General features: G+C 35.9%; 1 protein-coding gene across 4 annotated transcripts in view; it reads right to left on the bottom strand.

Annotated features, from left to right (window-relative positions):
- Positions 1-12,074, bottom strand: part of FAM13B (family with sequence similarity 13 member B) — an 86,847-nt gene that overhangs the window by 36,985 nt on the left and 37,788 nt on the right. For 2 of the 4 annotated variants that reach the window (XM_082651698.1, XM_082651697.1), the window contains 2 exons: positions 3,469-3,624; positions 1,548-1,680 (listed from right to left, as the gene is read on the bottom strand). In XM_082651698.1, coding sequence (XP_082507824.1) covers positions 1,548-1,680; positions 3,469-3,624 — 289 coding nt within the window. The remainder of the gene's footprint in view (positions 1-1,547; positions 1,681-3,468; positions 3,625-12,074) is intronic. The other 2 variants (XM_082651700.1, XM_082651699.1) reach the window with 1 other exon arrangement.

Below are 12,074 nucleotides of genomic sequence, written 5' to 3' on the forward strand. Positions count from 1 at the left end.
ACAGCATGATCCTTTTTGACCCACCTCCTAGAGAAATGGAAATAAAACCAAAAACAAACAAATGGGACCTAATGAAACTTCAAAGCTTTTGCACAGCAGGGAAACCATAAACAAGACCAAAAGACAACCCTCAGAATGGGAGAAAATATTTGCAAATGAAGTTACTGACAAAGGATTAATCTCCAAAATTTACAAGCAGCTCATGCAGCTCAATAACAAAAAAACAAACAACCCAATCCAAAAATGGGCAGAAGACCTAAATAGACATTTCTCCAAAGAAGTTATACAGACTGCCAACAAACACATGAAAGAATGCTCAACATCATTAATCATTAGAGAAATTCAAGTTAAAACTACAATGAGATATCATCTCATACCAGTCAGAATGGCCATCATCAAAAAATCTAGAAACAATAAATGCTGGAGAGGGTGTGGAGAAAAGGGAACACTCTAGCACTGCTGGTGGGAATGTGAATTGGTACAGCCACTATGGAGAACAGTATGAAGGTTCCGTAAAAAACTACAAATAGAACTACCATATGACCCAGCAATCCCACTACTGGGCATATACCCTGAGAAAACCATAATTCAAAAATATTCATGTACTAAAATGTTCATTGCAGCTCTATTTACAATAGCCAGGAGATGGAAACAACCTACAGGAGATGGAAACAACCTAAGTGTCCATCATCGGCTGAATGGATAAAGAAGATGTGGCACATATATACAATGGAATATTACTCAGCCATAAAAAGAAACGAAATTGAGCTATTTGTAATGAGGTGGATGGACCTAGAGTCTGTCATACAGAGCAAAGTAAGTCAGAAAGAGAAAGACAAATACTGTATGCTAACACATATATATGGAATTTAAGGGGAAAAAAATGTCATGAAGAACCTAGGGGTAAGACAGGAATAAAGACACCGACGTACTAGAGAATGGACTTGAGGATATGGGGAGGGGGAAGGGTAAGCTGTGACAAAGCGAGAGAGTGGCATGGACATATATACACTACCAAACGTAAAACAGATAGCTAGTGGGAAGCAGCCGCATAGCATAGGGAGATCAGCTCAGTGCTTTGTGACCACCTAGAGGGGTGGGATAGGGAGGATGGGAGGGAGGGAGACGCAAGAGCGAAGAGATATGGGAACATATGTATATGTATAACTGATTCACTTTGTTATAAAGCAGAAACTAACACACCATTGTAAAGCAATTATACTCCAATAAAGATGTAAAAAAAAAATTAATAAAAAGAACAAAATTCGTCCATAATACCACCAACCACCTTAGCTGACAAGGTAATTTGTTTCCTTCCAGAAAAGTATTTTAAAATAAGGTGTTTTATATTTACTTCTCTACTCAATGATGGTTCCTGACCTCTACTGAGAGTATGTATGTTCCTGGGACTTATAATCAAGGCAAACATGTGTAACAGCAAAGATATTGAACTATGGCTTCTGGTATCAAAGGAACACATGAAGCAATCAGAATTGTAATCTAGTACACCTAACACAGAGATTTTTTTAAGTCTTAGCATTTCTTACCTGGTTATTTTCTTCATCCTCAAATACAAAATCTTGCTGCATAACTTCATTGTCTAAATTAGTGCTAGCCACAGGTTCTGAACAGTCTCTGTTACATTCACTGGCATTAATAATACCATCAGCAATATCAACCCTAGTAATGAAGATTAAAAAGTCAGATCAGGCCACATGTTGAATACGTAATGCTTTAAAATAAATAAATAAAAGTAACAATCTGAAACTTTTCCTTGTCAAAGAAAATTTGTCTTTTTCATAAAGAACCACAGTTTCTTTATCTTGCCAAGTTACATTATTAAGTGTACAAAGTTTATTTTTGTCTCTCCATGGGATGCTGTGAGGAACCTACCTGGTTTGCTATCCACTTTGAATATTTTCAAAAGCAAATAAATGGTTTTAAAAATAATTTATGTGCCAAAATAATGATTTCCCTTATAAATGCATACTCTAAATCATAATAATGACCTGTTTACTGATTTAAGAAAAGTCTAGCACTAGGTACCAGAGTGTCCAACACCTTATCAAGTACAACAGGAATAGCTTCCTACTGCATATTTTTTCATCTTATATAATTTAGAATATGCACAACACTGCAGGTTTTTGTTTACAAAGATGATACCACTATTAATGAGAATATGAGTTATTTCCATAATACTGTCTGAGTATGGGCATAGGTTTTCAGGATCTCTAGCTAACTTAAGGGCAAACTCCAAGGAATCTGCTTATATTATATCCTTTGAAACATTTTCCTACTATTTCCAACTTTTAGATACTGCTTCTTTCCTTCATATTCAACTCAAATACTCCCTAGATCCACTTGTATAGTTCAAATCATGCCTTCAAAGCACATAAATCGGGGCCATCATATCGAGCTGCACAGGCTGGTGATGCCATCTATGCAGACTACATGGCACACCTGCAGTTGTACAATACGGTATTCCATAAACATATTCCAAGCATTGGTTTTTATATCCATTAATTTTTCAGTTTTATTTCATACTATTTGATAGCTAGTCTAGTATACTTGACACATTTGGCCTTTTAAAAATCTAATTCTTAACAACAAAAACAGAATTCTACCCAGTCATCAATTTTTTTTGCCTTCCTATGAATTCTCCAAATTTGGGTACATCTTTCTTAAGATCATGATCGATGCTGCTCTGTAGATCTGTCCCCAGAACAAAAACTGATCAACGCAAACTATGAAATCATTGCACTGTGGTCTCAGAGAAAGGAACCTATATATCCTAAAGTGCAGGGCTGAGGTAACAGGAAAGGAGATGAAGCTTTTTGTCATTTAAAGGTAACAAGTCAGATGAAAAGTGGATTAAAGGTAACAAGTCAGATGAAAAGTGGAGTAACATCACACATCACACAGTACATAGAGTACTTTTAACTTACACAAATTCAATTATTAACAGCTAACCTAAAACAAAGGCATGTAGGGAGGGCAAAGGCTGGAGGCAGGTGATAAGTTAAATAGCAAAGGATGATTCCATCTACCATTTCACTCAATGACCATGTGCACTAGGAGTGATGTCAATCTGCTGTCCCTGTACCTATCTGTCTAGATAACTGCATGTCATGGTGTGACCATTTGGAGAACAGACTACAGTTCTACTTTTTTAAAAGTTATTTTTCATATAACATGGATCCTAAAAGTAAGCTTGCTACTTCATCTGGTGTTCACAGGCTGTGTTGGACTTAATGCCTACTACCTTAATGGAAGACTTATGAGATTTTCAATGTTAAGAAGTATACACAATTTATATGCAAGTATATACAAAGTCACTTTTCACACTGACTTTCAGAAATGCTCAAGTAAGATGACACCCCATCATTTAAGAAAAAATACAGTTTTTTAAAAGAAAAAACAATTTTATAACTCAATAAATAACAGTAAAATGTTTTAAAAGTTTCTTACTGGTTATTAGATCCTTCCCCATCACAATTAACACTTCCTGCTTCATTATTACACACCAGACTTTGCTGTTGTAAATTCTTAAGATCATGATCTATGCTGCTCTGCAGATCAAAAAGGTGCTGTTCCACAGCTGCTCTAATTGTTCTTTCTAAAATGCTATAAAACAGAACACATTTTAGTGAGAAGCAGTCACCCTAACTAGTTATTTGGTCACATAAACACAAACTTTAAAATGTACAACCAGTTTAAAAAAAAAATGTATAATGGTATATAAATGAACAGGCTAGAGGGGAAAAAGAAATAGGAAAACATAATATTGGCTTAAATTTTTAAATGAAATTTGCCCAAATAAGATATACAAATCAATCATAATGTCACTATTACTACTGAGGCATGAATGATCACTTGGCCCAGTAATTCACTCCTCACCTCAATACATATAAAGCCATTTAAAAAGACTTCAGGGAATTCCCTGGCGGTCCAGTGATTAAGACTCCGCGCTTCCACTGCAAGGAGCACGGGTTCGATCCCTGGTCAGGGAACTAGGATCCCGCATGTTGTGTGCCACGGCATGCATGGATGCATGCATACATACATACATAAATAAAGCAGCCATTAAAAAAAAAACTTCATAAAAAAGCTCTTTTGACATTTTCAATCATTTCAGAAGATCAAAAAAAATCAACTGAGGGGTTTCCCTGGTGGCGCAGTGGTTGAGAGTCCGCCTGCCGATGCAGGGCACACGGGTTCGTGCCCCGGTCCGGGAAGATCCCACATGCCGCGGAGCGGCTGGGCCCATGAGCCATGGCCGCTGAGCCTGCGCGTCTGGAGCCTGTGCTCCGCAACAGGAGAGGCCACAACAGTGAGAGGCCCGCGTACCGCAAAAAAAAAAAAAAAAAAAATCAAGTGAAAAAAAGTTCATCTTTATTCTGTATGTGAGTGTAATTCATTCCTTCTTCATTTGTTCTGACTGAAGTACATAAAATATTGGTTTCACTGCCTTATGTACAATCCTTCCTCTAAAGTAAGTAAAATAAATACATGATTTTAATTTCTACAGTTTAGTAATTTTTTTTTTAATTTTTAAATTGTCTTCTGTAAGTATACTACTTACTCCACAGAGGCTGGTAAGATGCTGATAGGAGATATATGGGCACTGTAATCAAAGAAATAAATCAGCTATAAAATTTTCAATACTAAATGACTATAAAATGTGGTGAAAACTGCCACATTTACACTACCCTTGATACACCCAGGAGAACATGCACTAAGTTTATTATTCTAATTTTCTAAAGAAATTATTTTTCACATAAGAAGACCCTTAAAATACATACTCTGTGTGTGTGTGTGTGTGTGTGGAGGGGAGGGGGGGGCCGCAACTACTTCATCTGGCGCTTACCTGGAAGGAACAGTGACCTATTCCAAGCCTGAAGGGAAAAAAACTGACTACTGGGCCAAACAAAAGTACCCATCTAGGATAGTATGGAGGCCTCAATGTTGGCCCTGTACTCCTTGCCAGAAGTAATAGCACATGCTCCTACTCAGAGGATATTCTCAGGCTACAAAAATAAAAGGCAAAATAGAAACTAAAATTCAGGCCACATCATTCATTGCGCTGGTAACAGACTTTCCCTAGCAAATTTTGTACCACAATATCTACTGATACTTATAAAAACAGACAAATAGACTCGTTTTTACCACAGTTATCGAAAGTACAACTCAAAACCCACAAAATGTATACTAAAATATTTAAAATTAAAGTGTTGGTGAGGATGTGAAGCAAATAGAACATTCACATAATGCTGGTGGGAATGTAAATGTTCCAACCACTTTGAAAGTTTTTTTATAAAACCTACCAAGTGACCCAGCAATTGTACTCCTGGGTATTTACACAAGAGAAATGAAAGTTTAAGTCCATAGGAAGACTTCCACAAGCATAGCAGCTTTATTCATAATAGCCAAAAACGGCAATCAACCCCAACAGGTGAATGGATAAACAAAGTGTGGAATATCCCTATGGATATCCCATGGAATATACTTAGCATTTTTCTATAAAAGTCTTGAACAATTGATACATACAATAACATGAATCTCAAAAAAAATTACACAAGCAAAAGAAGCCAGACACAGAGTACCTATTCTATGAGATTCCATTTATAAGAAATTCTAAAACAGGCAACATTCATCTATATAGTGACAGAATGCAGATCAGTAATTGCCTGGGACCAGAAACTGCGGGGGTCAGGGGGTGAATTACTGTAAAGAAGCACATGAAGTGATGGAAACAGTCTCTATCTTGACTGCCATGGTTGTTAACAGATATATATGTACAGGTGTTCATCATTCATAAAATGAATACATTTTATTGTGTGAAAAATACATCTCAGTATGATTTTCAAAGGAAAAAAATCAGTAAGAGAAAAAAACTAATCTACAATAATCAAAGTCAGATAGTGGCTACTTTTGCGGAACAGAGAGATTGGTAGCATTTGAGAAGGGACAGGAGCAGGGACCCAGGTGGGGGTTATACAAGTTGAGTTCATTTTTTGATAATTCAATGGCCTTATGATTTGTGAACTTTTCTCTATGCAAATGATTCTTCATAAGAAGAATCATTTTTAAAAAGTAAATTTAGTTTTATGAAGATCCTCTGTAAAATGTGCCAACACATACTCTAACCAACATGAGGAAGAAGGTCTATCAGGTTAATAGTCTCAGGATTGTCTGTAGGAAACCAAGTGAACACCATTTACTATTCATCCAACAATCTTCAGGTCTCCCTTAAGCAAACACATCGGTAGCACATTGCACCACTGCTTTATCAGACAACAGTAAGCCATCCTGGTTTGGCACACATAACTTCTCTAGCTTTAAAAAAAATTTTTTTTAACTGCCAATATTATACTAGTTTTCATGAATGAATTACTCTTAGCTAAATGCTTTCATGATGATACCCTCAAGGAAAGTACTTAAATTTTTTTTCATATTTAAATGAAATCCTTTAATCATTTTCATTTCTGAAATCAGGAAAAGCTGGGGAGAAAAATCACATATATGTGCACAAAAAACAGTGTAGCCATCAGTCTATTTCTAGCAGTTTCAGATGAGCTGAAAGTTAAATATTTAGTGACTTTTGCAGAAAAAAACAAAATACCAAAAATGATAAATGAGGCTTTCCCCAAAGGGTGTTTAAATGTCAACTAGGATATTAGATCTTTTTCTGATATTTTGCTACAATGATTTGTTGATTATATTTTTAATTTTGGTTATAGGTTGCTATTTCATTATAAAAGTTAAATCTGGTATATTTTCCTTAGTAACTTAGCAGTCTCTAAGTTTAGATAATTTGTTACCTATTTAGAAACATTCATTTTACTTTTAATACTGTTATCCACTGACAGTGCAGTATGTTGAATGGTGTGAAGAAAAAATATATATCTAACATCACATTCTTGTCACCATTTAATTTGTGATTTCTGGTGAGCTTTTACTGTATCTTACAACAAATTCTCAAAAAGTTCCAATTCTCAACTACATAGTCCATCAGTCTGTTACTAAAGCCTTCTATCATGTTTTAACTTTTCATAGGGTTTACATCATCTCTCTGTTCTTTTTCAAATTTGCCATTGTTAGCCATCTACTCATTCTCCCAGAGGGATTTTCTCACCCTTTTTTATTAGATTAGATTATCAATAAAATGCTAGTAGATACATGGACACAAGACACTTTACAAAGAATCAAATAAACAAACAAAAGAAAAATAATCACTCAACATCACTAATCATCAGGGAAATGCAAATCAAAACCACGAGAAACCTCATATCTGTCAGAATGGCCATGATCAAAAAGAATACAAATAACAAATGTTGGTGAGGATGTGGAGAAAAGGGAAACCTTGTACTCCGTTGGTGGGAATGTAAATTGGTGCAGTCACTATGGAAAACAGTATGGAGGTTTCCAAATACACTCAAAATAGAACTACCAGCAATTCCACTCCTGGGTATATATCCAAAAAAAACCCACTAATTCGAAAAGATACATTAACTCCAATGTTCATAACAGCATTATTTAGAATTGCCAAGATATGGAAGCAACCTAAGGGTCCATGAACAGATGAATGGATAAAGAAGATGTGGTGTATGTGTTTATATACATACACACACACACACACACACACACACACACACAAATGGAATACTACTCAACCATAAAAAATAACAAAATTTTCCATTTGCAACAGCATGGATGGACTTGGAGGGCATTATGCTAAGTGAAATAAGTCATACAGAGAAAGACAAATACTGTTATGATATCACATATGTGGAATCTAAAAAAATAACACAAGTGAACTTATTTACAAAACAGAAACAGACTCACAGACACAGAAGACAAACTTATGGTTATGAAAGGGGAAAAGGGGAGGAGGGGAGAGATGAATTAGGGCCACCTATATCAGACTCTCCTGAAGTAACAGTGTTATTTTATTGGAGATCCGGACCCTACTCTAGACCTCAAATACCATAAAACCAAAGTAAATAAGATAGTATGGTACTGGCACAAGAATAGACATACAAAACAGAAACAGACCTATGCTTGATTTAGAACAAAGATGCTACTATGGAAAGCAGGGAAAGAACAGTCTTTTCAAAAATGAGTACTGCAACAATTTGGTATCCATACTGAAAAAGGTAACTTGGCAACCTCTGTCATACACTACAGACAAAAATCAATTCCAGGTAGATTACAGACCTAAACAAGGAAGGTGAAATGAAACAAGTTTCAGAAGATAATACAGGGGTGTGTATTTAGGAAAAGATTTCTTAAACAGGACACAAAAAGCATTAATCACAAAGTGAAAAGAATGATAAGCTTGATTAAAATTGGGAATTATTCATCAGAAGACACAATACGAGAAGGAAAAGGCATAACACACAATGAGGAAAATACAATTACAACATATATTTTTAAAGGGCTCCTAAAAAAGGGCTTCATTTTCAATAAGAAAAAGATAACCCAACAAAAAATAGGAAACAGACTTGAACAGGCATCTCACAAAAGAAGAAATTGGTCCATACAGATATGAAAAAGGGATGGACCTTATTAAAATGACAATGAAGTACTCAAGAATGTGAAGCAATGGGAAGGCTCACACACTGTCAGAATGAGAACTGGAGAAAGCACTATGGAAAACAATTTAGCAATAGTTACTTAAGTTGAAAGACAGTAAATGTGCATGCATGTGTGCACCAGAAGATGTGTACAACAATGTACACAGCAATGTTACTCACAATAGTCAAAAATAAAAATAATCCAATTTTCCAGCAACAGTAAATTGGATCATTGTGGTACAATCATATAATGCAATACTTTACAGCAGTGAAATGAACAAACCACAGTAACATGTGACCACATGGATAAAATTCTCATACCATGTTTATTGAAAGAAACTGGATCAAAAAATACATATAGCAAGTTTAATTTTCATAAAGCTCAGAAATATATAAGAAAGTGATTGCCATAAAAGTCAGCATAGTTGTTACCTTTAGTGGAGAGGGAGATCAGGATTGTGAGAGCTACCAGGGTGTTTTCAGTGCTTAGTTCTAGATTTGGGATATCTGGATATTTGCTTTTTACTAACCTGTTTTGATATACATTTGTTTTATGCCCGTTTCTGTATGTATAATTTCTTTCCCAGTTAAAAAAAAAAAAAAAAAACTTTAAGAAAGTAGATTCCTTGGTCCCTCCCCAAACCTCTGAGGTAGGACCTAAGAGTTTACATTTTTAATAAGCACCAGTGATGATTCTTATCCATACTAATAAACTTAAGAAACACTGGCCGAGATCTATACCTAGGCTCCCAAAAGATTAAACTTTAATAATATTTTCCAGGGACTTCCCTGGTGGTCCAGTGGTAAACAATCTGCCTTCCAATGCAGGGGACGCGGGTTCTATCCCTGGTCAGGAAACTAAGATCCCACATGTCACAGGACAACTAAGCCCGCGCGTCACAACTACTGAGCTCGAGCGCCTCAATGAGAGAGCCTGCGTGCCGCAAAATACAGGGCCCACACTCTCTGGAGCTCCCGTGCCACAACCAGAGAGAAGTCCGAGTGCTGCAACAAAGAGACCATGTGCTACAATGAAAGATCCTGCATGCCTCAACGAAGATCCTGTGTACTGCAACTAAGACCCAACGCAGCCAAAAAAATAAAGAAAATAAATAAATAAGATAAATAAGTATTAAAAAAATAATAATATTTTCCAGTTATCTATAGGAGCCAAACAGAACAAAAGTTCTAATGGTCTTAAATTCAATAGGTAGAGACTTCCCTGGTGGTCCAGTGGGTAATACTCCGCGCTCCCAACACAGGGGGCCTGGGTTCAAATCCTGGTCGGGGAACTAGATGTCACATGCTGCAACGAAGATCCTATGTGCTGCAACTAAGACCCGGTGCAGCCAAAATAAATAAATAAACAAATATTAAAAAAAAAATTCGATGGGTAGGCAGAGGACTTGATCTTTCAGTTTCCTATCCCTTTTAAGTGCTATGGGAATTAAATTTAAAATATATGAAAGTAGTCATCAGCAAGCTAGATTATTAGTATGAAAGTAAAGATTCCCTACCCCAAAAAGCTATAGTAAACAAATCAAATAAATAGATTTTGTACTTTATGAGTCACACCGAGGCTACAAAGTTGACTGTGAAACTGTTCTCTGAATTTCTGAAGGAAAAAGGACTGATTTAGTTTTCCGATTTCAAGGAATTTAATTATTCTTTATTTTCAGACTTTTGCCAAGTTCTGTGGGGAATAAAGCACTTATGTACAAACCAAGGCTAACATACACCTACAGCTATAAAAAAGATTTATCAATATAGTTATGCATCTGCAGAAGCAAAATAACGTAAGTATCATAAGAATGTGAGTTCTGATTAAAAAAGTCACACAAAAAATAAATGCTGACAAATTCAAGGTCAAATTACTTAGGTACTATAGACAGATCCCATAAAGGCCACTTAAAAATCCTGTTTTCACCAGACGAAAAGGGCAAACAATAAATCACAAGGGTCACATGTATTTTAGGCTTCAATCAAGTATAACGTTAAAGACTGTAGTCATTCTGACCTTCTTCTCCCTTCTGCTGTTAACTCTATTTCTAAATCTGTGTAGAATCACATAATCTTCTTGAGAACACAAAATCAATCTTGCAGCCATTTATTCAAATTACTATTTTTTTATAATTCAAATACAATTATCATAGGGAACTACTACTATTTTAATCTCCCAATTGCAAATATTTAATATTACAAATAATACTTCAATAAAAGTACTGTAGCTCTGCTTCAATTAAATCTGATAAGGATCATTTTACCTGTGTAACAGAGCCTTGCAAGCCATTCTAGGCACTGTGTCATATCCTAACAAAAACATAAGGTAAAGTGACTTCAAATATCATAAAGGATGGTGACAGGCTTATAAAAACTGCTGAGCAATCAGAACTGCAGTCTAAACGGAAGCAGGCTGCAACATGAGGTCACTACTGACAAGGAGGAACCCAATCAACAGTCCACAAATTTTTTCCCAAGTACTAAATAAGCAACTTGGTGGGAGATAGGGAAAGGGGGACAAAATTTTGAATCTGGCTGGAACACCTATAAAAATATTTAAGCCTAACCCAGTGTAAAGCAGAAAAAAAGTCTGTTTGTTTTCATTAATCACACTATATCAAGAGTTATAAATTATGACAAATATGACATTGCTGAAACAGCTGCACAATAGGTAGAGAACTATTGTTCACTCATCATCCATTTTCAGAAAAGCATTAATGGTTAGTTTTTCAAATCTAAAATTAGGATAATTTCCAGATAATTCATGCAAGAGCCCCACTAAAACGACCATTTAAAAAACTGTGGTTTCGAAAAATAAATATATACAACAGGGACTTCTCTGGCAGTCCAGGGGTTAAGACTCAGCACTTCCAACGCAGGGGCAAGGGCGCAGGTTTGATCCCTGGTCAGGGAACTAAGATCCCACATGCCGCGCAGCACGGACAAAACAAACAAACAAACAAACAAAAACAACCCAAAACCATGTATCCCCTTCCAGTCAAAAGCAAAACGCATTTCTTCACTTTCCCCATCAACTTGGGAATACCCTATACCTATGACAAGAGCAAGAGTAAACTGGAAAGATGCCTCACTATTATAAAGTTAGTCAATAAGTTATAACAACCACAAGTCTTTAAAATGTCAAATGCATAATTTTCAGGGCAATAGGAAGGAGGAAGAGAGCCTGTCAATATCTATTATGCTCTGATACTTCAAAAAATGTTTAATTTTAATAAAATCATCTTATGACCCAAAGCATAAATTCTACTTTTTCCCACCCAACATTTCTGATACTCCCACCAAAGCACGTTTTCCTCCTCTTTGCACTTTTAAGTGGAATCTAGCTAGCGAAAATGTGGTGAACTGATTGTCAACTGAAATATTCTGCAAACTGCTTATTTAATAGATTTAAAGGAAAAAGTTACTACTACATTTCTCTCACCCCTATAGTCAGCTGAAGGCATATTTCTTCAACAATAAGGTATCCACAGAATGAAG

This window comes from Grampus griseus (genome assembly GCF_964374135.1).
Source record: "Grampus griseus genome assembly, chromosome: 3".
NCBI lineage: Eukaryota > Metazoa > Chordata > Mammalia > Artiodactyla > Delphinidae > Grampus > Grampus griseus.